Source organism: Microplitis mediator, chromosome 10 (assembly GCF_029852145.1).
Source record: "Microplitis mediator isolate UGA2020A chromosome 10, iyMicMedi2.1, whole genome shotgun sequence".
NCBI lineage: Eukaryota > Metazoa > Arthropoda > Insecta > Hymenoptera > Braconidae > Microplitis > Microplitis mediator.
In genome coordinates this window covers 18,652,670-18,680,613 of record NC_079978.1, presented here as the reverse complement: position 1 = coordinate 18,680,613, position 27,944 = coordinate 18,652,670, and the positions used below count along the sequence as shown (strand labels likewise).

General features: G+C 26.1%; 3 protein-coding genes across 3 annotated transcripts; 2 read left to right on the top strand and 1 right to left on the bottom strand.

Annotated features, from left to right (window-relative positions):
* Nucleotides 1-1,161: 1,161 nt before the first annotated feature.
* On the top strand, nt 1,162-6,735 carry LOC130676026 (U3 small nucleolar RNA-associated protein 25 homolog). Its single transcript, XM_057481980.1, has 2 exons — nt 1,162-1,309; nt 2,724-6,735. The coding sequence occupies exon 2, from the start codon at nt 2,747-2,749 to the stop codon at nt 5,093-5,095; it is 2,349 nt and encodes a 782-aa protein (XP_057337963.1). The 5' UTR covers nt 1,162-1,309; nt 2,724-2,746; the 3' UTR covers nt 5,096-6,735.
* Nucleotides 6,736-7,116: 381 nt separating this feature from the next.
* Nucleotides 7,117-15,609, bottom strand: LOC130675515 (uncharacterized protein DDB_G0284311). The gene is made up of 2 exons (XM_057481254.1): nt 14,611-15,609; nt 7,117-7,472 (listed from the first exon to the last, which is right to left on the bottom strand). Exons 1-2 carry the CDS (start codon nt 15,434-15,436, stop codon nt 7,249-7,251), a joined length of 1,050 nt encoding a protein of 349 aa, XP_057337237.1. The 5' UTR covers nt 15,437-15,609; the 3' UTR covers nt 7,117-7,248.
* A 3,696-nt stretch (nt 15,610-19,305) lies between these two features.
* Nucleotides 19,306-27,438, top strand: LOC130676042 (transmembrane protein 192). The gene is made up of 4 exons (XM_057482004.1): nt 19,306-19,452; nt 19,861-19,995; nt 21,599-21,995; nt 24,511-27,438. The coding sequence occupies exons 1-4, from the start codon at nt 19,417-19,419 to the stop codon at nt 24,750-24,752; spliced, it is 810 nt and encodes a 269-aa protein (XP_057337987.1). The 5' UTR covers nt 19,306-19,416; the 3' UTR covers nt 24,753-27,438.
* The last annotated feature ends 506 nt before the right edge of the window (nt 27,439-27,944 follow it).

Below are 27,944 nucleotides of genomic sequence, written 5' to 3'. Positions count from 1 at the left end.
TCATAGTGAGAATGCAGCAGATAAGAATAATTTTGAATTATAAATAAATGGACTACAGAATAAAACAAATAAAATTAAGAAAAAATGCATGTACTGATTTTTAAATTCTGTAAAAGTGAATTTATTTATTTTTTATTCTACTGACATTTTATTAATTTATTCAAAAATTTTCAAAATTCTCACCTGTCAGTTATGCGCACGTGAGTGTAAGTGGAGCAGATATGAGACATTTTTTAAATTTTAAATAAATAAAATAATAAAATTTAAAAAAAGCGCGCACGGATTTTTCATTGATCTACATACGCATTTTTGAATTCTTATTCTAAAATTTTATTTATTTATTAAAAAATTTCTACTTGTCAGTTACATTCTCACTCATTTTACTTCGATGCTGAATGCAGTCGACATTTGAAAATTTAAATTTTTGATTACAAAGTTGACTGTCATCATAAAAGTTTTTAAAAAATCTACACAAGCATTTTTTAAAATTCTTCGCTTACATTTTTTTAAATTCTTATCTGTCAATATTTATTTTATTTAGTGAAAATAAATAAATTTTTCAATTTCTGCTTCTTTAGCATCATGTTTTATTGTGGATTATTATATTTTACAAGCTTAGAATCCAGTATTTATTCATAAATATTTATATTTAAAAAGTAATCATTTTTTAAATTACATATTTGTGTTTATAAGTTTGATATTTAGTGAGTTTTTTTTTATCTATTTATTTATTTATTTTTATTTTCAAATGATTACGGAGTTTTTTTTTTTTAATAAATAAAAATTCGTATTATGAAATGGATTATTTATTAATCATAAATATTTAGTAGCCTAGTAAATATATGTCGTGATAAATATAAACAAAATATAAAGGAACGAAGAAAAAAAAAATGATACTGAAATTAGCCAGTCAAAAATTTTTGGATTTTTTTAAAACCGATAAATTTAAAAAAAAAAATATTTCAAAAAATTGCACCCATAGTTTTTAAAATTTTCTACATGTGCATTTTTTTATTTTTATTAAATTGTTGAAAAAAAATTCGAAAATTGTTAATTGTCTGCTAACTTCAGAATCATGAAATAATTTGAATTTTCTTGACATTTAAATATTTCGCGCGAAAAAATGGAGGCTTTGTTTTGAGCACGTGGTCAAGTGAAAAATCAATCAAACATAACCTTTTTTTGTTTTAATAAACAGAAATAATTTGTCACGTGTTAATTAGTTAATTAATTAATTAAATTTATTTATTTACATACTTTTAAATATTTATGTCTTGAGTGCACGTGGATTATATATTGGATGTAACATGTAAGTAATTAAAAAAAAAAATGCAACTATAGTTTTTTAAATTTTCTACACGTGCATATTTTAATTTTTTTTTTAAATTTTATTAAAATAATTTTCAAAAAAATTTTGAAATTTATAAATTAAGAATTTTCGGATTTTTTTCTCAACAAATCGATTACAAAAAATAAAATAAAATAAAAAAATGCACTGGTAGAAAATTTAAAAACCTTTGGGTGCAATTTTTTGAAATATTTTTTTTCTAAAATTTTGTTTTTAAAAATTCAAAAATTATCGGACTTCAATGATACTAAAATATGAGTTTGAATGTATCAGATATCAGACAAATTCAAAATTATAAATAAATAATAAAATAAAATTAAAAAATAATGCACATTTAAAAAATTTCCAAATTAATAATGGTACGGAAGTTAGCAGACGTCTAATAATTTTTGGATTTTTTTTTTAGACCAACCATAAAAAAAAATATATAAAAAAATTGCACCTGAAGTTTTTTAAATTTTCTACATGTGCATATTTTTAGTTTATTTTTTTTTAATTGAGTTGTTGAAAAACAAAAATTCAAAAATTTTTAAATGTCTGTTATCTTCAGGATCATAATTAATAAGTGGATTTTTTATAAATATGATTTTTTAAATTATTTACTCTATTTATTTAACGATCCTGAAGTAAGCAGACAGTAAAAAATTTTCGGATTTTTTTTTTCAACAAATAAATTACAAAAAAAAAAAAACTAAAAATATACACACGTAGAAAATTTAATAAACTATAGGTGCAATTTTTTAAAATATTTTTTTTTTGATAATTTATCGTTTTTAAAAAAATTCAAAAACTGTCAGACGTCTGCTAACTTCAGTGTCATATTTATTTATAGTTTTAAATTTGTCTGATGGCTGGTACATTCACACTAATACTTTACTTGTATTTTATTTGTTTATTGGAAAATTTAAAAAATTCACACTTGTCAGTTACGATGAAGTTAGTAGACAATTAAGAATTTTTGGTTTTTTTTTGGCAAATGAATTTAGAAAAAAACTAAAAAAATTCACGTGTATAAAATATAAAAAACTACAGGTGCAATTTTTAAAAAATATTTTTTTTGTAATTTTTTATTCAAAAAAAAAATCCAAAAATTATTGTCAGCTGATTTCAGTATCACATTTTTTGAATCATAATTAATAAGTGAATTTTTTATAAATATGATTTTTAAAATTATTTACTCTATTAATTTATAGTTTTAAATTTGTCTGATGTCTGCTACATTCAAACCTTCATTTTTTTAGTTTTTTTTTTTTTTATAAATTAAATTGTTAATAAAAATTCCAAAAATTATTAATTGTCTGCTAACCAGTATCATATTTTTGAATTATAATTTTTCTCCAGTAAATAAAATATAAAAATGTATCTACTGTTTCAGAAATATATGTGACTGTCATAAAAATGGGATATGGTAAGAGACCAGTACGTGGTGGCAAGAGAAAACTAGACCGCCGTAACTCAAAATCAATTCCAAAGCCAAAAGCCAAAAAGGGTAAATTTAATTTACGCGAATCCTCATACGTCAAAGAACGCGATGCCAAAAACGCGGAGATTGAAAACCGAAGAAAAAAAATCGAAGAAGAAGAAAAATTGAAACAACGCGAAGAGACGTCCGATGAAGAAGAAGAAGATCCAATGAAAACGTTGATGTCAACTTTTTCCCACAAAAATTTAAATAAAACTAAAGTCGTGTCTGAGTCAGAGTCTGAATCAGAATCCGAAGCTGAAGTTGAAGCCGAAGCTGAATCCCGAGATCAATTAAATAATGAAACTGATGTTGAGATCGACAGCTCTGATGAATCAGCCAATGAAACTGATGAAATAAAATCAGATAAAAAATTAGATCGTGAAGAAGAAGATCCAGAAGCTGAAGATGATGAAGATTTTAAATTAACAATTCAAGAAAATGAAGAAGATGACGAGACAGCACGCGAAGACTCCGGTATCATAAACGATCCATTTTCCCTCCACTTAATAAATGATCTATCAGATGATTTGTATGCCGCAGTGTCGAGTCTGAAGCCGTCTATCGAAACCCATCAGTCGACTTGGCCAGCTCTCGGCAAACTGATAATCCAAATTCCGAAATGTAATCCAGCTCCCGCTCCAGGTACTAAAGCCTGCGATTTTATAAAAGAGGACAAGAGATACACCGACCCTGGTACCGTTCCCCTGGCGATCCGCGACATCGATTGGAATAAATTGTTTATCAAAAATCAAATCCAGAACAATATTACCAAAGCTAATTACAAAAATATAAATGATAATTTAGATGAGAATCCCAGCGCATTGACCCCAACTCAGAAGGAATTATTTTCCATAGTAAATAATTACCAGGATTTGCTGTTCTGCGAGCGTACATTCGACAACGAGAGCGAAATTATGTTCACTTATTGCCTGCATACAATAAACCATTTGCTGAAAACGCGGACTAAAATTTTGCACCACAACGCCAAGTTGTCAAAAGCCAACAATTCATTGGCGCAAATACCCGACGAGTATCGCGACCAAGGTCTCGTCAGACCCAAGGTTCTCATTATTGTGCCGTTCCGTCACTCGTGTCTGAAAATCGTCGAGTTGTTGATCGAAATATTAATCGGCGACGACAAAGGCGGCTCCGTTGTTAACAAGAAACGATTTATTGACGAATTTGCCGGGGGCGATACTCTGCGGATGCCGAAAAAAAATCCCAAGCCAGAGGATTACGAGAAAATATTCAGCGGGAATATTGACGATACTTTCAAAATAGGAATCGCGTTGACGAAGAAAACTTTGAAACTCTACTGCGACTTTTATTCGTCTGATATCATAATCACGTCGGTGTTGGGGCTGCGAATGTTAGTCGGCGCGGATGGTGAAGAGAATCGCGACTATGATTTCCTGTCGTCCATCGAATTATTGATCATGGATCAGTGCGATTTATTTTACATGCAGAATTGGGACCATTTAGTCCACATTTTAAATCACTTGCACTTACAGCCGAAGGAACTGGACCACGGGACTGATTTTTCCCGGGTCAGAAGCTGGGCCGTCAATGGCTGGGCCAAATATTACCGGCAGACTTTGATATTTTCGGGTGTACATTTACCGGAAATTCACTCGGTGTTCAATAAATTCTGTCACAATTACGCGGGTAAGATAAAAGTTATGAACCCGGTGTCCAATGGTTCGATTTGTCAAGTAGTCGTTCAGTTGCAGCAGGTGTTTTATAAAGTAGACGCTGCTAATTACCAGCAGGCCATTGACGCGCGGTTTGATTTCTTTGTAAATAAAATATTGCCGCAGTACAAAGACAGTATTATGAATCACACGTTGATTTTTGTACCTTCTTACTTCGATTACGTAAAATTACGTAATTATTTTAAAAAAGAAGACTTGAATTTCGTGCAGATCTGCGAGTATTCGAAAGACGCGAAAATAGCGCGGGCTCGGGATATGTTTTTTCACAGCGACGCGCATTATTTGGTTTATTCAGAACGTTTTCACTTCTTCAGGCGCATTACTGTCAAAGGCATACGTCATTTGATATTTTACGCGCCGCCGACGTTCTCAAATTTTTATAGCGAGATGTGTAATTTTATGCACGAAGCGAATCAGAATCCGAGGGCTGGCTCGGATAATAATATGACTGTTACGACATTGTATTCGAAGTATGATAATATGCAATTGGCGGCGATACTCGGTACTGAACGTACGAGTAAAATGATTGCTTCTGATAAAAAAATACACATGGTTATGACTGGAGAGTAATTACATTGTAAATTTATTTTTATAAATATATATATATATATAGTGGAAAGACTTAATAATGCACAGAAAGTTTTTTAGAATATGAACTCGACGTAGAACTGAAAAAATTAATTTGTTGTTAAATTTATAAATCTTTGTGTACCTGAAGATTGGAACGTTTTCTACACAATGAAAAAAAAAATTGGAAAGTAAAAAATCTACGGGATACTAGATTTCAGAAATTTTTCGCATACAGATGCTGGTATGTCAGCCGAAAATCTTCGGCCAACCCGAACTTCTGGAACTACTCCTTAAGCAGTCAAATTACATGAATTTTTTTCATTTTCGATGCGCGATAAACTTTCTAATCTTTAGGTACATAAATCTTTTTGGTTTTATAAATAATTATTTAGGTACCGTGTAAAAAAATGTCGTTGAAAAAAAGTTGAAAAATTGTAGATTATTTTGAACTTCGCAACATGACAGAATGACGAATTTTTTTTAAACGGTTTTTAACGGGAGAAGCTGGTCTGAGATACAAAAAAAAAGAGGATATTTTTGTGATTTTTTTTTTTAGAGTACCTTCGTTATTAAAATTCTCAAAATTTGTGACATTATTAAGCATTATATCAAGAATATTCTGTGAAATTTTCATAAAAAAATATTGAAAAATGAGCCAGTGGTAGTAGGGAGAGACGAGTCATCTCAAAAAAAAGTCTCCATAGGCAGGATAACTCATGACTGCCTCATCTGAAATAAAAAAACCAAAAAGATTTCTTTGGTACATAAGTTTATCTTGGATTTGAACGAAGGAATAAACGAAATATCCATTTTTGAATTTTTGGTAAAGGTGCAATCAAAAGACTCTGATTTTTTCCAAAAATTGCTCCTTTTGTTTAATTAAAAAATAAGTAGTTATTAAAAAAAAAAAAATCTTTCGTTCAAATCTAAGATAAACTTATGTATTAAAGAAATCTTTTTGGTTTTTTTATTTCAGATGAGGAAGTCATGAGTTATCCTGCCTACGCCATGGAGCCTTTTTTTAAGGTGACTCGTCTCTCCCCACTTTCACTGGCTTATTTTTTAATATTTTTTTATGAAAATTTCACAGAATATTCTTGGAATGATGCCTAATGATGTCACCAATTTTGAGAATTTTAATAACGAACGTACTCTAAAAAAAAAATCAAAAATATCCTCTTTTTTTTGTATCTCTGACTAACTTCCCCGCTTGTCATCTCTCAGTAGTCTAATTACGTATTTTTTTTTTATTTTTATTTGCAAAAAATGTTCCGGTCTTCAGGTACATTCAGAAAAAATGAATTTTGAACTTTTTCTTAACTTTTTTTTTTAACATATCTTAATAATATCAAAATATTCATTGATTTCCCTCTTAAATTTTCAAAAGTTTAAAAAACAGTCACTTAAAGTCGTCGTTGTATCACGTTTTGAAGTCTGGAATAGTCAACGTTTTTTCAACAATTTTTTTTTTTTTTCATTGGTATAATAATTTTTATTTAAATTTTTAACTCTTAGTCATTATTAAGTTATTTTGGAAGACGAATTTTCAAAATATATTTTCTGGGGTCATCGATCTAATGATCTTTCAATAATCTTTTATATCTTGTAAAAGATATTATTAAATAATTGATTTATCAACAAATTTTTATACTTGCAATAGTGATAGTATATATATATATATATATATATATATATATATATATATATATATGGATGTACATAAATGTTAAATGGAAATATGAAAATTATTTAAATTAATAAAATTTGAACAAAAAAAAATGTTTGTCTTCATTCAAAAAATTAATATACTCCCAATGTATATACTTACAAATATAATATATATGATTATTGATAAAAATTTAAATTTCGAAAATTTAAATTTACTCAAGTTCATTTTTTTAAAAATCATTCGATCAATATTTTTAATCCTGATATTAAAAATTAAACTTTTGATATTTTTTTATTTAAGACTAATAATTAATTTAATTAAACTGAACAATGTAATTAAATATCAATAAATAATTTTTTTATTTAATATAATTTAAATTTTTCTAATTTTATAATCTCATAATATCACATAAATAATAATAAATAACTTTACGTTAAAATTATAAATTAATATATAAATATATATATCTATATGTATATTATTTTTATCGCTCGGGTAAAACTATTTGGTCAATATCAGCATCATATGATTTAGAAGTCTCCTCTTGTACAATTGATATAAATGAATCTGTTGTCGACAATAATTCGACAGTTGTTTCAATTTTCATTGAATCTTTTATATTTTCTTGGTCGGAACTCGTCGTGTACATTGACTTCAATTTGTTTAGAAATTCTGTTCCATTTAAAGTTGTTTTATCATCTTGTAATTCTGTAAAAAAAAACAATTATTTTATTTAGATAACAATTACTAATTAATTTTTTTATTAAAAAAAATTACACTTATAGTTTTTTAAATTTTTTACATGCGCATATTTTCAATTTTTTTTAAATCGATTTATTTAAAACAAAAATTGTCAATTGTCTAGAAATTTCAGGATAATAATTTTGAGATACTGGTCAGCCGCCGTCTGATAATTTTGAATTTTATTCAAAATTTTAAATTATAAAAAAAAAATATTTTAAAAAATTGCACCCAGAGATTTTTCAATTTTCTTACCCATGCATTAAAAAATTTTTTTTTTCTCGTAACTGATTCATTGAAAAAAAATTCAAAAAATTGTCAATTAACAAATTTCAGGATCGTAATTTTTCTATGAGTGAATGTAACTAAGTGTCAATTTTTAAATTTTTTAATAAATAAATAAAACGTTCGTAGACTAAAAATAAAAAAATCCGTATTCAGATCAATGAAAAATCAGTTCGCGCCTTTTTTTTAAATTTCATTATTTAAATTTATTTAAAATTCATACATTGCCTGCTACATTCACACAAATTTTCTTCAATCAAAATTTTACCCGTATAAAAATAACATATATGGTCAAAATATATGTAAAAATATGATAAATATCAGAAAATATATGCGGCCAATTTAACTATATTTTCTTATATATTTTTTTTTATATTAAAAAATATAATATTCATCATACACGAGTCCGTATATGTTTGGCATATATAAAATATATATGTCAATCATATACAAAAAATATATTTTTATCATATATGAAAATATATATTCTTGTCATATACGAAAACTATATTTTTATCATACATAAAAATATATATTTCTATCATATACGAAAAATATATTTTGATCATATATAAAAACATATATTTATATTGTGTATGGAAAAAAAAAGTTTCTTATTCGTATGACCGACTCCAGTTAAATTAGATATAAATTTTAATATACTCTTTAAATTGCAGTTAAAATTTTCAAAATTAGTTAATTTGATGCGAATATATATACCCATATACATATACATACACCGAATAAAATATATGCTTAAATATAACAAAGAAAATATATGGTGCCATATATAATATAAATTATATGCTACCATATATTTCATTTCATATAAAAATTTTATATTTTTTAAATATGAAAGGAAATATATCAATACAATATATTATAAGGTAAATGTAAATGTATATATAGCTTAATATGAAAAACATATAAGTTTCATATATGGAATACATATATTTACTACTGTATATAATTTTATATTAAATCGGCCAAGATCTCTATATGATTTTTTATAATATACAATATAATAAATCATATATTTTTTTGTTGCAAACATATATGATTTTACAGGGTGACCACGAACCGGGAAACCCGGGAATATCGGGAATTATCAGGGAATTTAATTCGACCGGGAAATATCATGGATCTGTCAGGGAATTTCGAAAAGTATCCGGGAATTAAATTGTAACAGTTCAAAATTTAAAAAATTTTAAATTATACACTAGTTATAAAAATTAAGGGATATTCAAAAAATTTCAAATTCTAGTGAATTTCAACAGGTTGTAACTCGAAGGAAAATGGTCATACGACAAAAACAAAAAAGGCAAATTGTAGCTTCAAGTGTCTAGTTTTCTGATCTGGTCTTTAAATTTTTTTATTATGTGGGCTTCCGGAGTAATCCTAAGAAAACTATCGAAAAAAAAAATTACTAAATTTTTGGTCGTCTTAAAAACGGTCTTCGAGCTTCAATAAATTTTTTTCGATAATTATCATTGATTTTTGATTGCTCCGGAATTGTGCATAATAAAAAAATTTAAAGACCCAGATCAGAAAACTAGATACTTGAAGCTACAGTTTGACTTTTTGTTTTTATTGTACGACCATTTTCCTTCGAGTTACAAACTGTTGAAAGTTACTAAAAAATTTGAAATTTTTTGAATATCCCTTAATTTTTGTAACCAGTGTATTTTGAATTTATTTAAATCATAAAATTTCTTATTAAATATTTTAACTTATACATTTTCAACATCGAATAATCAAAAGTAGGCAATATTAATTCATTTTATTGCCTTTTTTTCTGGTTTCTCTTATAATTTAATTATCAAATTAAATTATTAAAAATGAAAATATAATAAAAACTTCGAATATCTGAATGATACGAATAAAATTTCTAAATCAGGGAAAAATGTGAAAAACTTAACTGGAAAACCGGGAAATATCAAGGAATTTTGAAATCATTCCTTCGTGGCCACCCTGTTTCACACATTTTAACCATATATTGTTTTTTCATCCGGGTATCCAAACATTAAAAAATTTTCAAAAAGTAAATGATCTTTTTACCATTGACCCTAATTCCGAGCTCGTCTGTGGCCGTGGAACCCGAATTCAGACACTCAATTACTTTCGACGAGTTATTTAATCTCGCTCGTCTTATTAATAATCGATAGTCCGTTGGGTTCCAAATGAAGACATAGAACAGCGACAAAATAATAGCCGCCGAACTGACTAGTATCACATACGCAATGACAGTCATAACACGAAATACTTTTTTACGGTGCTTCGGTTCATATAATTTGTCTTTGCTCTCCTCCCCAGCGAATTTAACTTCATTTGATGCTTTTCCATGAGGGTCATTACGTGTCGCAAGTGTACGTGTTATACTTGCCATCACAGTTTGCGCACTACTCATTTTTCGTGGCAATTGCATGTTCAATTCCCGGCTACCACCACTGGCTTTATAAATTTTCATTTGTCGTTTCATTCATTAACAATTTTCATATATTTACAACTTAAAATATATATTAATTACTTATTTAAATTCATTTAATTGACATTTTTCCCGGACACATTTTTCAGTACTCAATTACTGACCTCGTTAATAATAATTAAAAATTACCCGTATATATTAATTATATATAACGATCTTATATTTATTTTTACCGATAGTTTATTTAATTAAAATTCCACAGATTGAATTAAATTCAAATTATTATTGAGACTACACCCACTGTTGTATTAACAATTTTAGTTATTTTAAGACATGCGTATTTAAGACTTATATACATACGTATTATACGTAATAATACATGGATTCTATGAGGATTCTGCGCACATATGGATTTTTTTTGTCCATTACTTTTTATTTTTTTTAAATAATTTGTTACGCGATTAAATGATCGAGGGCAAATCACTAAAATTTTATAGATTTACTAATTGAATTCGATTATACGTAGACTTCATATATATGTATATGTATATATTTATGTCAATATATTTTTTTTATGACGATAAACTGGAGTGGGATTTTTTATCGTAGGAAAAGCCTGGAATTTAAGTACTCACGTAAATGAAAATTTATTTTTATTGATAAAAAAAAAAAAAAAAAAATATATAAACAAATATATGAATCTTTAAAATGGGAATATTTGAATCTGTTATACGCCCTTCAGATTTTTTATCTGATTATATATGAATACAATTGAATATTGGATTAAATTTATTCGGTAGATGTGAGATTTCTTCGATTTATGTAATAGCTGGTAAAAGAAAGAGAAAAAAAAATAAATATATGATTGAGTTTAATAGGACGCGTGGATTAGATGTAATTGTATTTAAGTAATTGATATTAATTCAATTTAATGCTGGTCTTTTAATAACTTTATTTGTTTTACCGGCTCTCCCTCCTTCATATTATTAAGTGGAAGCATAACAGACACACCTTTGTTACAAAACCTTCAAGAATAAGTCAACATATATATTTTTTTTACTTATTCAAATTACAGTCGGACTCCATTAAGGCGGGAAAGGGGTTGAGATACAAAAAAAGATGATACTGAAATTAGCAGTCTAATAATTTTTTGATTTTTTAAAAAACGATAAATTATGAAAAAAAAAAATATTTCAAAAAATTGCACCTGTAGTTTTTTTAATTTTCTACATGTGCATTTTTTTAGTTTTTTTTTTTCTTCAAATTTAATTGTTAGAAAAAGAGTCCAACAAATTTTAATTGTTTGCTGATTTAATGATACTGGGATTAGCCGACGTCTGATGATTTTTGAATTTTTTTTCAAAACGATAAATAAAAAAAAAATAAACTAAAAAAATGCACATGTTGAAAATGAAAGAAACTACAGGTGCAATTTTTTAAATATTTTTTTTTTTAATAATTGATCGTTTTTTAAAAAATTCAAAAATTATTTGACGTCGGCGAACTTGATTATCATGCTGACTTAAGTATCATAAAAAAGAGGATATTTTTGATTTTTTTTTTTGAGTTCCTTCGTTATCAAAATTTTCAAAATTTGTGACATTATTAAGCATCATTTCAAAAATATTCTGTGAAATTTTCATAAAAAAATATTGAAAAATGAGCCAGTGGTAGTGGGGAGAGACGAGTCGGCTCAAAAAAAAGTCTCGCTGTAGGCAGGATAACTCATGACTGCCTCATCTGAAATAAAAAAACCAAAAAGATTTCTTTAGTACATAAGTTTATCTTGGATTTGAACGAAGAAATAAACAAAATATTCATTTTTGAATTTTTGCTAAAGGTGCAATCAAAAAACTCTGATTTTTTCCAAAAATCGCTCCTTTTGTTTAATTAAAAAATAAGTAGTTATTAAAAAAAAAAATCTTTCGTTCAAATCTAAGATAAACTTATGTACTAAAGAAATCTTTCTGGTTTTTTGATTTCAGATGAGGCATGAGTTATCCTGCCTATGGAGACTTTTTTTTGAGGTGACTCGTCTCTCCCCACTACCACTGGCTCATTTTCCAATATTTTTTTATGAAAATTTAGGAGAATATTCCTCGAATGATGCTTAGTAATGTCACAAATTTTGAGAATTTTAATAACGAAGGTACTCCAAAAAAAATCACAAAAATCCCTTTCCCCCCTTAACTCGGATTCCATTATCGCAGAACTTCTCCTTAATTGCGACCCCCACTACGAGCTGCGCTCTCCCACCCGATGCTATACGTGTGTATGTGTGTATATTTATGTATATCTATATATCACACATGTAGATGTAAGTGCGCATATGTACAGTTTACTTTTTAAGGGAGAGAGGGCATCCGTTAACTGAGAAATTTAAGGAAATTTCCGCCCCTCCGTCAACTCTGCCCGACTTAATAAAGCTTAAGCTTGACTGTATTTTGATTTTTTCATTTAAATTATTGATATTTCATTGAGAAAATAATTTTGTTTTGATAAATGATAAATTTTTAAATTTCAATTTGAAATTATTTTTCAAAAATTAAATACTTATACATTTTTTCACGATGACGTTAGTAGACAATTAATAATTTTCGGATTTAAAAAATAAAAATTATAAAAATATGCATATGTAGAAAATTAAAAAATCTACCGGTGCAATTTTTTTTAAAAATATTTTATCATATTTTTAAAAAATTCAAAAATTCGTCGGCTAACTTCCGTCATTTTTTTCACAGATTTATAAATATTTTATATTTAGAATTCAAATTTAATATTAATCTAAAAATAGAATAATAAATATTTATTTGGTATAAATATCTGCTGATCTTTTTATGTATAATTAATTATGACTATGTATATATATGTATATAAAGAATTCGTGTCAATTATATAAGGTGAAACCCTATGCTTTGACCCTGTTACATTATTCGCTATAACGTTCTTATAAATTTTTCACTTCATACACTGAGAAAAAATAACTTTTAGAAACATTGTATTTTTTTTACAAAAAATTATGCTTTGGAAATTTTTAACCTGATATATTTTTCGTGGAAAAATTTATGATGGTCAGCAGACAATTAACGATTTTGGGATTTTTTTTCAACAAAGCAATTAAATAAAAAAATGCACCTGTAGAAAATTTAAAAAACTACAGGTGCAATTTTTAAAAATATTTTTTTTTTAATCATTTATCGTTTTTGGAAGAAGCCGACAACTATTAGACGTCAACTAATTTCAATATCATGAAAATTTGAATGATCATGAAGTTGACAATCTTCGGATTTTTTTTTCAACAAATAAATTACAAAAAAAAAAATATACACATGTAGAAAATTAAAAAAACTATAGGTGCAATTTTTTCAAATTTCACTTTTTTTATAATTTATCGTTTTAAAAAAAATTAAAAAATTTTAAGACGTCGGCTGACTTTTATTCTTAAAAAATTTAAACTTTTTTTTTTTATTTAATAAAAACGTTGACTATAAAATTAAATAAATTTTTTTCTCTTGCGTTTCGATTACTCGCATATTAATAAGATCGCGAAGAATAGTACGATATTATAATAATTTTTTTAATAAAAAAATTTCATGATTCTAAAGTTAGTCGACGTCCAATATTCTTTTAATTTTTTTTTAAACAATAAATTATGAAAAAAAAAAATATTTCAAAAAATTGCACTTAGAGTTTTTTTAATTTTCTACATGTGCATTTTTTTATTTTTTTTTTGTAATTGATTCATTGAAACAAAAATCCAAAAATTGCTAATCGTCTCTTAATTATGGTACTGAAGTCAATGATACTGAATGTAGCAGACGTTTGATAGTTTTTGGATTAAAAAAAAAATGATAAATTATAAAAATAAAAATATTTCAGAAAATTCAACCTGTAGTTTTTTCAATTTTCTACATGTGCATATTTTTAGTTTTTTTTTTTGTGTCTTTAATTGGTTGAAAAAAAAATTCAAAACTTTTTGATTGTCTGCTGACTTCAAGATCACCTGAAGTCAGCCGATATCTAATAATCTTTGAATTGTTTTTTAAACAATAAATTATAAAAAAAAAAATATTTCAAAAAATTGCACCTGTAGTTTTCAAAATTTTCTACATGTGCATTTTTTTTTTTTTTTTTTTTTCAAATTTAATCATTAAAAAAAAAGTTCAAAAAATTTTAGTTTGCTGACTTCAGTATCATAAATTTTTTCATTTAAAAATTGATAAATTTTTCCATCAATCAATTGCGCAATTTTTCCACACATACATCAGTAATTTTTAAATTTTCATACCGGAAAGATTTTTCCCATGACAGAAACCAAAAATTACTCGTTTTTAATTGGCATCGATTAAATTTTTTTTTTCAATTATCTATTAAATTATAACATTAATTTCTTACCTTGAACATTCGAATGTTCAGTCGCTTGATAATTAAATTTATCAGTAGTAACTTCAGTTGCTTCACTAACAAGATCATGATTATCTGGATCCTCTTGATCATCCCGAGTTTTATTCTCAAAATTTGTATTTCCCTCTTCTTCATATTTATTAATTTCCGTCAAAAGCTCGGGTGTAAGTGAAACATTTATTTCCGTACTATTTTCGATTTTTGTAAACAGCGCTGATTTATCAGTAGTTTTTTTATCATCAACTGAAAGATCAAGATGTTTATTGACGATACCATAAACACTCGTCTGTAAATCAGAAGTCGTGACCTTGTCACTGTCATGGTATATTTTTCCAATCATTGGATTCCTCAATTGAGTTGTATTTATAGCTTTCACATATTTATCATCATTATTATTTTTAATGTTTCTATTATTGTCATTTTTATCAGCAGCATGAAAGCGAAATAAATGACTTCGTAAATTGTTCATTGAATTGAATATTTCCCCAACACTTTTTTTATTACTCTTGTTATTTTTGTAATTATTATTAATGTTGTCATTGATCGGATACTCATGGGGTAAAGTATCAGATAAATATTCGGCGTGAATTTTATCCATAGTATGGGCGCGATGTATCAGTCGCGGATTTGGCGGTTGCCAAAGAAAGACATAGTACGCACTCAGTACAATAGCAACAAAACTTACGGAAAATAAGTATGCGATTACGGTTACGACTCTTATTATCTTTTTAGTACTGGCTCGATTTTCATATATATTTTGGTCCTTCGATCCGGGATTATTTGAAGCTGGTCCGTTTGCTTCTAATAAAGTTCCCATTTTTTAATTGTTTACTCAAAATTCAAAACTTGATTGTCATTAATTTGTAATTTATGATTATTTTTTGTTCAGGTGCATAAATATATAAAAAAATATATTTTTTATTGTAGAAAAAAAATGAGTATGGACGTATTCAGTTACGTTACATACGCAAGACTGCAAGTTCAAGTCGAGTTACTTTAATAAAAGCTTATTGCTTCTACACGTGTTTGAATAACGCGCACGCGTACACTTTTTTTTATAGGAATCGTAATTGTACGAGAGCTTAATACGATAAGTCAACTAAAGGTTTTAAAAAATTTTCTGTGTATTCGTAATCAGTTTTTATAGATTTAAAATGTTCATATTCTTATTAAGAATTTAATCAAAAAATAATTTTTCTGAGTACAAATTACGCACTTCATTACTTTAACCCGTAATTATTTTTGAAAAAATGAACTGAGAAGTGAGAAGATAATAAAAAAAAATTTATGTTTATTTTGAATTTGAATAACAAATGTTTTTTGTAAACATATATCTCTGACCGAAGAGTTTTCTATTTCGTTCGATATTCAAATAAAATTTTAAGTTTTAAATTTCAAAATTTATACGTCATATTATGAAAGTTCGCAATAAAACAAATCATAAATGAAAGAATTTAAAAAAAAAATATTTCGAAAAATTCCAATTTTTAGTCGTAGAAAATGTTAATTTAAATATTTTTTAGATTTTTCTACAGCTTTGGCTGATTGAGTTCAATTATCTGTTGATTGAACGAAAATGAATGAGTTTTTTGGAAGAAAAAAAAATTTGGGCCAGCCCCAAAACTTCCAGATATTTTCGAGCTCAGAAAGTTGCAGGACCTCAAAACGTCAAGATCTGATGAAAACTCAATTTTCGAAAATCGGACCAAAACCAATAACTTGCCTTTTTTTGAAAATTTTCAATTTTCATGGCGGGAAATTCAAAAATTAAAAAATTTAAATATATCAATATACAGTAATTGTTTAGGGGAGGGGGCAAAGTAGGCCCCTAAAAATTTTCTATAAGCTAATTTATAAATTCGGACGGATAATAAGTTCATCGAAATTTCTTATATAATGAGGGCTAAAATAGACCACCAAAACTGTTCATTAAATATAATTTATTAAAAAAGTTAAAGATAATAAAATTAAATTTTAAAGTTATATCGCAGCAGAATATTAAAATGACTTTTATATTATTAAAATACAATTGTTTTATAGTTGTTTGCAAATATCACACGTGTAAAGAACAAAAAATATCAAATCCGAAATTTTTTGGAGGGCCCCTCTTTGCCCCTAATTTTCGATTTTTCAATTTTAATGGACGCAGCATAATGAAGTGAAAATAAGTATCAAAGGTGTAAAAAGAAATAAACGCGTAAAAAAAAATGAATGATATTATAATTATTTTCCTTAAGGGGCCCACTCCGCCCCCCCCCCCTCTCCCCTACTATTATGATCCCGCGATTTTTTGGTTTGAAAGAATCCAAAAATGAAAAAATTTTTTAAAAAATTGTTATTATGACAGATTTATGATAAGAATCACAAATGTGACTAATAACTTATATGTCATATACTTATTTATGATTACATTGACATCAGTAGTTAAAAAATTTTTTAAGCATAATCCAATATTTTCAAATTTTGTTTTTTTTTTCACGAAGATGGCGCGCAAGCAAACAATTATTGGTCTTTATATTTTTATCATAAATTCAATGCGATAATAAACAATTTTGTAAAAAAACAATTGTACGGTTCGTAAATTTTTCGGTTATTTATGGTAAAAAAAATCATAAGAATGTGAATGTAAACAATTACCATTTTAACTTTAGTTCCCGTGAGTCAGCGATCGGAAGAACAAAGCGTTTAAATTCTTGATAAATTGTTTTTCCCAAAAATTTAAAAAAAAACGCGAGTCGACCTTCAAGTATACACTGGAAAAAACTCCCTTTTTTTATGCTAAGCTACTATTTTATTTTTAACTTTAAGTAAATGTTTTCCATTTAAATATTTTCCATGATAATTTTCAATTGAAATCCATCATTCGATAAATGCAGTGATAAATTCTATGAATAGCTTTTCATTATTTATAATCGATTGAATAGGTTTAATTTATGCTGATTATCTTCAACTATAAGATAAAATTTCCATGCAAATTTAAATAATTCTTTTCAGTTTTATTAAGTAGTTATTTTTTTTAGATAAATAGATAAATAATTTATTACTAATTTGCAATTGTGTAATTTACCAGCTCCCATCTTAAAATTTTTTTTTTCTTAGTAAGTCAGCCTTCAGTAATTGATATTTAAAAGTTTATTTAAGTAAAAAATCATTTTTAAAAGTGGAAGAGAAAAAAAAACTATTTGGTAAATTTCAAATTTTGAATTATGTAAAATGATGGTGTAAATAAAAGAAGTAGTTTATTATCATCATATATATTAGGGTGGTCGTTGAAAATTAAATTTTCTCAGACTCTCCATAAAAAGATTTTTTTTAGTGAAAAATTACCTGGGGAATTTGAGGTGAAAAGAGGATCAAAATTTTGCGATACTGTCGCGGTTTTTTTTAAATATCTTATGAAATATGCAGATTAAAGGAAAAAGTCATAGGTACAATTTTGTAGGAAATTAAATTCTTGACAAACAAGGTCGGATTCATTTTTTTGTAGAACGTGTATTTGCGATGATATTTTTGAAAAACTTTTTTTAGAGCTATGAATTGAGCGTTTTAAGAATTACAAATTTTGAAAATAACATTTTTCTAAGTATATAGAAACTATTAGAAGCATTAATGATTGATATGTTACGAGTCACGAAGTTGTCTATATTTAAGAAAAAACTTTATTTTTAACTTTTGTAATCCTTACAATGTTCAATTCATAACTCTGAAAAAAGTTTATTTAAAATATCTTCGTAAATACACGTTCTACAAAAAAAATAAACATGATCTTTTTTGTTAAAAATTTAATTTCCTACAAAATTGCTCCCATTACTTTTTTCTTTAATCTGCATATTTCATGAGATATTTAAAAAAAACCGCGATTGTATTGAAAAAAAAAATTTGGAAAATCCAAAAGTTCACGCCTCGAACGCTCATATTACAATAAAATTAATTATTAATGTTTTTTTCTTTATTACAAAATTTTTTTAAAAACATCTGGACATTCCTTATTTTTTTTTTTTTTTAATTTAGTTAATTGGATAACAGTTGGCAAGTCGATTTCACTTCAAAATTTGAAATTTTTCTTATATCCCTTAATTTTTATAACTAGTGTATAATTTAAAATTTTTTAAAATTTGAACTGTTACAATTTAATTCCCGGGTACTTTTCGAAATTCCCGGTTTTCCCAGTTCGTGGCCACTCTGTTAAACTTTTTAAAAAATTTTCAGTGTCAGTCAAAAAATGACTTTTTTGTTTCATGATAAAAGCTATTCAAAATTTTTTTCTTCCTTTGCATCCAATAATTATGTGAAATATAATTTTTCTTTATGTAAATTACAAGAAAATTTAATTTACCCAAATTTATTTAACACCCAGTATTTTTTTTCACCTGTAAGAAGTCCGCAATTTACCCGCGAAATTTGAAATTTTTTTTCAACGGCAGCTGAAAATTTTTTCTATTTACTTCGAATATCATTAAAAAAAAAAAATATTTACCGTATTTGAGTCCCGAAAATTTCCTTTACCCCCTCCCCCTTCCCTAAATATATTTATACATAATTATTAAAAAAACTAAATTTAAAAATAAAATGAATGACATGCGATGTTGCAAATAAAAGTATACAGATGCCAATGCGTGTTTTGAACGGCTTCTAAATGTCAAAACTTAAATACGCACATACATATAAATATTATTTATATATATTATTCTAGTTAAGTACAAAGTCCTTTAAAAATAAAAACTATTCTTTCTTTGTGTAATTTATTTGTTATTTCATTTGTTTTCATATATAATATATATAAAATATATCGCGAATATGGTCAGCCTTGGAAACGCGTCTGCAAGAGCCAGTGTAAGAACTGATTCATTTTTAAATTTTCTCTTTATCGTTATCCCAAGTTTTTTAAAAAAAATATATATAGCTACAGAATTACACATACACTTGAATACACACATATATCTATATATTTCGACACAAATGTATGACACATACATTGTACATAGAGATGTACAGTAATATAAACATAACCTAAAGATTTTTCCCGTCTTTTAAAAATACTTTTTTACAAAAGTAAAAATACTCTGAATAATTTTTATATATATTTAAAAAATATATAAAATTTAAATAATTTACCAGCTTTTGTAATTTTTGAATTTTATTTAAAATTTGAGGAAACGAATTGTCAAGTGACGTTTTAAAAAATTCTATTTGAGTGATAGTTTAAAATAAAATTAAAAAAAAAAAAGTAATTAATTAAAGGGTGCAGTTTTTTTTGATGACTCATTAAATATGGATGATGAAGAATGTCTCCAGCCTGTGCTGTCATCGCAAGAAGAAGAGAATTTTCAAAAATTAGACACTGCTATATTTGCATCTGTACCACTTGTTTTTGGGGTAATTATTTATGTTACTAAAAATAATATATGAATCGTTTATTTGAGAAACCCCATAAGTCAAAAAAACAAAATTTTTCAGGAAACACAAAAAAAAATTTTTTGGAAAAACTTGACATTAAAATGATAAATAAATAATTGAATACAATAAAGTTAGCGTCTGAAAAAGATTCCAACAAGAAAAATTTAAATTTTTAACTGAAACTACGAAAAAAAATTATTTAAAGTTGATTGACTTATGGGGTTTCTCAACCAAACGGAAAAACAAAGTTATAAAATCATTGTTTTTTTAAATGTTTACACTCAAATCATTTATTACACAGATAAAATGAAGTATTAAATATGGATTTGAACTCTGAAACTCAGAAATTACAAAAAATTATAATTAATTTAAACATTTTAATTAGTCATATAACAGTCAACAATAAAACAACATTTGAAATTAATTTCCCAAAAAAGCGCGAATTTTAAATAAAAAAAAAAAATGATTTCTGTAAAACTAAAACTGCATATGTTTATTTGAGTCATTGACTTATGGGGTTTCTCAATTAAATGAAATTGCTGTCAACTCGTTAATTTTTTTTTAAACGCTGGTTTGATGGATATTTTGATTGATTTCTATGGAGGGACATTCAAAGAACCCAAAAATGCACGAAACCCAATTTCGTAAAAAACATGACTTATGGGGTTTCTCAAATAAACGATTCATATAAATGAAATTTTTTTTTGTTTTTATAAAGAAATTACGTAAAAAAATACAACTCGGCTGCTAGCTCCTGAAAAAATATGATCCTGAAATTATGAAGCTGAAGTTACTCGACGTCTAATAATTTTTAGATTTTTTAAAAGACGATAAATTATGAAAAAAAAAAATATTTTAAAAAATTGCACCGATAGTTTTTTTAATTTTCCACGTGTGTATTTTTTTTTTTTAAATTCAATTGTTGAAAAAAAAAAATCGAAAATTGTTGATTGTCTGCTAACTTCAGAATCATGAAAAACGAGTATGAGTGAAGCAGACAGACAATTTATAAATTTTTAATAAAAAATGAAATTTAAAAAAATGCGCGTTCTGATTTTTCGTTGATCTAAATACGCATTTTTTTATTTTAATAATTTTTAAAATTTCCACTCGTCAGTTATATCTGAAGTTGGTAAGCAATTAACAATTTTTTGATTTTTTTTAACAAATTAATTAAAAAAAAAAATATTTTAAAAAATTGCACACATAATTTTTAAAATTTTCTACACGTGCATATTTTTAGTTTTTTTTTTTAAATTAAACTTGAAAATAAAATTCGAAATCTTCTAACTGTTACCCAGGATCATAATTTATTTTTTGAAAATTTACATGTCAGTAAAGTGAAATTTTTTTCAAAAAATTCTAAAATCAAAAAACTTTTTAAGGTTTAAAATTTTAGGAGCAGCTTACATTTGTCCACTAAAATAAAAATTTGTGACACAATAATATAAATAATTGTCTGAAAATAAAATTCGTTTACTCAAAAATAAAAAAAAATTTTTGTCTGCTGGTTTCATTGTCTCATAAATTTATCATTATTATTTATTACATAATTAATCATAAATATTTTATTATTCAACAGGTGATTATTGAAATAATAGGAATCGTATTCATATCAGTATGGCCAGAGGAACACAACAAATGCAACACATACTTCATATTTTTATATTTACACTGCGCTTACTGGTTCGTGATAATGATAACCGATTATATCATTAAATCACGGCACCATAGCTTACGTATCTGCGGTTATCTTGATTTTTATCAATCAACTTATCAGCATATAAGGACACCGTTATTTGTGTCATCACTATGGAATACTATATATTTATTCCTCGCTGCGATACTGCACCACACACATAAAATAAACTATGAGGATTATTGTCGATCATCGGAATGGTTTACGCCAGTTAATTATATTCTTATGTTAACAACATTGGAGCTGATGATCATTGTTCCTGTCTACATAAATTATATAAGTATGTTTATTATATATATTAGACGGCCAAAAAAATCGACTATTTTTTTTTGATACTGTGAAAATATTCCTGACGACCAAAAAAAATGATTGTGCAAGTTTGAGCCTTTAATATTGATATTGAAAGGTGTATCGTTACGACTATTAGTTTTTTTACAGAAATTTCATTTTTTACCCAAAACTCGTAAATCATCTATCTGAAAAATTTGAGCAATGGATATTCTTAAAGGAAATTGAATTCCCTACAAAAAATGTCTCTTAGTAAATTGACGTAAAACGAGCCGTTTCCTTGTAACCGTGCCTTAAACATTGATTTGTTTTTTAAATTCTTTGTTTCTATTTTGGATTTTTGTAACTACTAGAAATATTAAAATTTTTTTTGGTCATGATACATATTCTTGAAGGAAATTTAATGCTCTACAAAAAAGGTCTCTTAACATTTTTTGCTAAATTCACTCCTTCGAAAGTTATTCAAGGTTGAAGTTGAGTCAAAACGACTTTAATAACCTGAATAACTTTCGAAGGAGTGAATTTAGCAAAAAATGTTAAGAAAGCTTTTTTGTAGAGCATTAAATTTCCTTCAAGAATATGTATCTTGACTGAAAATAATTTTAATATTTCTAGTAGTTACAAAAATCCAAAATAGAAACAAAGAATTTAAAAAACAAATCAATGTTCAAGGCACGGATACAAGAAAACGGCTCGTTTTACGCAAATTTACTAAAAGAGATTTTTTGTAGGGAATACAATTTCCTTTAAGAATATCTATTGCTCAAATTTTTCAGATAGATCATTTACGAGTTTTGGGTAAAAAATGAAATTCCTGTCAAAAAACTTATAGTCGTAACGATACACCTCTTAATATCAATATTAAGGGCTCAAACTTGCACAATTATTTTTTTTGGTTATCAGGAATAATATTTTCACAGTATCGAAAAAAAAAAAATCGAATTTTTTAGGTACTGTAAAAATATCGTTCGAGATAATGGAAAAAAAATTATGATAAAGTTTGAGCTCTTAAATTAATATTGAGCCTCTGTGATTTTTGATTTCCCATTTAAATAACAGGGAACAAAATTTAATTTTGGAATTTTATACCTCGGCAATGACTCATTGTACAGATAAGCTCAGGGTATATTTTTGTAGGGAATTAAACGCTCTACAAAAAAAGTCTCTTATTATTTTTTGATAAATTTGTGTTCAAAAGTTATTAGAGCTTGAAGTCAAATTTCCAGTAAATTTCGAAATCTTTTTACTCTTCCAGCGAAACTTTCGGACTTATCATAAAATGTCATAGGACCTTTTTTGTAGACAATTTTACTCCCTACAAATTATCTCTGATAAAGTTTTTCAAAATTCCGCATTGTTTTCTAGTTATTTTAATTTTAATGTCAGCTTTTGAAATCGATTAGAACACTACTTTTTTTAAGAGCTTGACATTAAAATTAAAATAACTAGAAAAAAATGCGGAATTTTAAAAAACTTTATCAGAAATAATTTGTAGGACATAAAATTGTCTACGAAAAAGATTCTATGAGATTTTATGATAAGTCCGATAGTTTCGCCGGAAAAGTAAGAAGATCTCGAAATTTACTGTAAATTTGACTTCAAGCTCCAATAATTTTTGAACAGATAAATTTATCAAAAAATAATAAGAAACTTTTTTTGTAGGTCATTTCATTTCCCACAACTTATTTTATACAGTTTTCAAAATTCCTGAAAAATTTTTGCTTATTTCCATTTAAATATCAATTTAAATTTTGCTCGCTTCTGATTGATTACTTTCAAATGAAAATAAGTAAAGAACTTTCAAAAATTTTCAAAACTTGATGAAATATAATTTGTAGGAAATGAAACGATCTACAAAAAAAGTCTTATAAAATTTTTAGATAAATTCGATAGTTTCGCCGAAAAAGTAAAAAAATACTAAAATTTACTATGAATTCAACTGTGACTTCGAATAAATTTTAAAAAATTAAATTTATCAAAAAATAATAAGAGACCTTTTTTGTAGTGCGTTCAATTTCCAACAAAATTATCTATTAGTTTTTCCGATATACTTATTCACTATTGATTAAAAAAATTCCAAACTAAAAAAAATTTTCTCATATTCTTTAAATGGGAGCTCAAAAATTGCGATGAGTCGCTTGTTAATATCGATACTAAGCTCAAACTTTACCGGTTTTTTTTTGTCATCTCGAACAATATTTTCCATATAATTTTTGAAAAAGAGTCGATTTTTTTGACAGTAATTCATATAAATTTTGTGAGTTTGAATGTAGCAGACATCAGACAAATTTTAAATTGTTAATAATTGAAAAAAAAATATTAAAAAAAAATGTACTTATTAATTTCTCAATTTTCTAAATGTGCATTTTTTTAAATTTTACTTTTATTAATTATTTATTCTATTTATTAATAATTAAAAATTTGTCTGACGTCTGCTACATTCAGACTCATAAATTTTTTATTAATTAAAAAAAAAATTTCTTAATATTATTTATGTTTATTTGCAGAACGTGTACGTCGTTTTAATCGCATCCAACCACCACCCGATGTCACGAGAGAAGAATGGCTGTCATCATTTACCCAGGATTCATTTGCTGGTAATACAGAAGTCGGTTATCATGAACGTGGCTCAAATTTATTAGAATTATTGGAAAAACAAGCAGACTTAATAAGGTATCTACGTGATCATAATGTTAAGCTGAGTCACAGAATGATGTTACTTGCATCGCAACGTCATCAAGCTGTTTAACTCATTAATTATTGTTTACTCAACAACATAATTGTCCTGTATTATATTACATTTTAAATCATTTGTCATTAATAGGGACAAGATTTTTGCCTTATTTTTTATATTTATATTTATATTACGTGGAAAATATTGGTCTTATGAAAAAAGTTTTCGAACAAAAGTTGTAGGAAATTCAATTTTCTAAAAAAAATGTCTCTTATGATTTTCTTATACAATCAATATTTTCACCGTAATTCAAAAATTAAGATTCATAATGAGTGATTCAAAATTTTTTTAATTATGAAAATCTTAATTTTAAAATTACAGTGAAAATATTGATCGTATAAGAAAATCATAAGAGACATTTTTTTTAGAAAATTGAATTTCCTACAACTTTTGTTCGAAACTTTTTTTCATAAGACCAATATTTTGCCCGCAATATAAATAATTTCACGCCACTAATTATTAATTATTTTTAAATTAACGCAAAAATCCTGGCCCTAGTCATTAAATTATGTCGTACACAGAAAAAAAAATTTCTTGGTGCGAAAAATTTTTACTAGCCTCAGAAATTTTTTGCATTATAAATTTAAATGAAAATTTCATTGGGACGAGAAAAAATTTTTCTTATCTTAAAAAAATTTTTTTTGTCATTTCGTAGTGAAAATTTTTTTTTGTGTACTTTTTTAAAAAAAAATTTAGAGAAAACTTAATTAAATGTTAGGTAGGGCTCAATTTTTGATTTTTGTACACAAATATATTTTTTGTTGTTTTGTTTAGAAATTTATTTTTTTATAATCAATCATTTAATTTCTGTGGATGAAAAAAAAAAAAAAACTGTAGTTAGTAGTAATTTAGATTTTGAAATTTTTTAAAAATTTTCTTGAGCCAAAAATAAATGCAACCACTTGCATATTTACCAAAAAAAAATTTATTTGTAATTATTGGGTATGATCTCATTCATTGTCGGCTATAAAAAATAGAATTTTTTTTTTTGTGACTACATGACGACAGATTAGTAAAAAGAAATATGTAATTTATCAAAAATAAATATTTTTATTAATTATGATACTAGTTGGCTGACGTCTAATAATTTTTTGAATTTTTTCAAAACGAAGTTATGAAAACAAAAATATTCTAAAAAATTGCACTTGTAGTTTTTTCAATTTTCTACATGTGCATTTTTTTTTTTTTTTTTTTTTTGTAATCAATTTGTTGTAAAAAAAAAAATCAAAAATCATTAGACGTCGGTTTACTTCAGTGTTACAAGAAAATTCGTATTTCCGAACAGTATAAAAAAAAAAAAAAAAAAATTAAGATAATTTCATATATAAATGGTTGTAATTTATCGATTGCTATTATTTGTTAATTTTAAAATAATAAGATCTAGTGCGGGTTCTTACGAGAGCCAATGGCTAGAATTCTATGTTTGTTATTCACACACAGAAAAAAATAAATTTTTGGTTCAAAAAATTTTTTCTCGCTCCAAGAAAATTTTTACTTGTCCCAAGACAGGGTGGCCACGAACCGGAAAAACCGGGGATGGGAATTATCAGGGAATTTAATGCAACTGGGAAATATCACGGAAATGTCAGGGAATTTCGAAAAGTATCCGGGAATTAAATTGTAACAGTTCAAAATTAAAAAAATTTTAAATTATACACTAGTTATAAAAATTGAGGGATATTCAAAAAATTTCAAATTTTAAAGTGATTTTCCCCAGGTTGTAACTCGAAGGAAAATGGTCACACGACAAAAACAAAAAAGGCAAATTGTAGCTTCAAGTGTCTAGTTTCCTGATCTGGTCTTTAAATTTTATTATTATGTGCGGTTCCGGAGTAATCCTAAGAAAACTATCGAAAAATAAATTTACCAAATTTTTGGTCGTCTCAAAAACGGTCTTCGAGCTTCAATAAATTTTTTTCGATAATTATCATTGATTTTTGATTGCTCCGGAATTGTGCATAATAAAAAAATTTAAAGACCCAGATCAGAAAACTAGACACTTGAAGCTACAGTTTGACTTTTTGTTTTTATTGTACGACCATTTTCCTTCGAGTTACAAACTGTTTAAAATTAATAAAAAATTTGAAATTTTTTGAATATCCCTTAATTTTTGTAACCAGTGTATTTTGAATTTATTTAAATCATAAAATTTCTTATTAAATATTTTAACTTATACATTTTTAACATCGAATAATCAAAAGTAGGCAATATTAATTTATTTTATTGACATTTTTTTGGTTTCTCTTATGATTTAATTATCAAATTAAATTATTAAAAATGAAAATATAATAAAAACTTTGAATATCTAAATGATACGAATAAAATTTCTAAATCAGGGAAAAATGTGAAAAACTTTACTGGGAAACCGGGAAATATCAAGGAATTTTGAAATCATTCCTTTGTGGCCACCCTGCAAGAAATATTTTGTATTATGAAATGAAATCAAAAATTTTCTTGAGCCAAGAAAAAAATTTCTGGGGCGAGAAAAAATTTCCGTAGATGCATGAGTGAGTCCGTACAAGTCGTAGGTCGAAATCGGTCGTGAACATGGAGAATACAGGCCATAGATCGTCCCCGGTAATTAGCAATAATTAATAAGTCTAAGATCTAGTTTGTATCTTCCATTACTAATTATATATATATATATATATATATATATATGATTTTGTTTAGTGATTTATTATTATTAATGCTCTGTATGCACTTAATGATTTGCGATAAAATTAATTACTTGCCATTGCTAATAAATTAATTGAGTCATGATTTAGTATAATAAATAAATGGAGCTAATAAAAAAAAATAAAAAATAAGTTTTCAAAATATTTATACAAAAAATACTCTGCATGTAAAATTAATAAGCTCTGAGGCCTATTTGTAATTAAATTAAATTTGTAAATACGTAATTAAATTTATATTTATAAATTATATGTATTATTTTTGTTTGCATATTAAATTTAAGCTCAAGCTAAATATAAAAGTGTTTAATTTTTTATCTGTGTTATTCTGTGTTACAAGAGAATCCAGCCTAGATTCTCATATGATGTTTTCAAATGGATTTCTACATGATTTCCTATAGGAATCTAAGTGCCCACTATTTTCTATGTGAACTTCCCATATGAATCGTTTATTTGAGAAACTCCATAAGTCATGTTTTTTACGAAATTGGGTTTTTTGCATTTTTGGGTTCTTTGGATGTCCCTCCATAGA

Excerpts from the sequence above, each read along its gene's own strand:
- LOC130676026 (XM_057481980.1), top strand. The coding sequence starts at position 2,747 with ATGGGATATGGTAAGAGACCAGTACGTGGTGGCAAGAGAAAACTAGAC.
- LOC130676042 (XM_057482004.1), top strand. The coding sequence starts at position 19,417 with ATGGTCAGCCTTGGAAACGCGTCTGCAAGAGCCAGT. Across the intron at positions 19,453-19,860 it reads ACGCGTCTGCAAGAGCCAGT|GGTGCAGTTTTTTTTGATGA; the intron begins GTAAGAACTGAT and ends AATTAATTAAAG. Across the intron at positions 21,996-24,510 it reads TGTCTACATAAATTATATAA|AACGTGTACGTCGTTTTAAT; the intron begins GTATGTTTATTA and ends GTTTATTTGCAG.
- LOC130675515 (XM_057481254.1), bottom strand. The coding sequence starts at position 15,436 with ATGGGAACTTTATTAGAAGCAAACGGACCAGCTTCAAATAATCCCGGA. Across the intron at positions 7,473-14,610 it reads TGAACATTCGAATGTTCAAG|AATTACAAGATGATAAAACA; the intron begins GTAAGAAATTAA and ends TTTTTTTTACAG.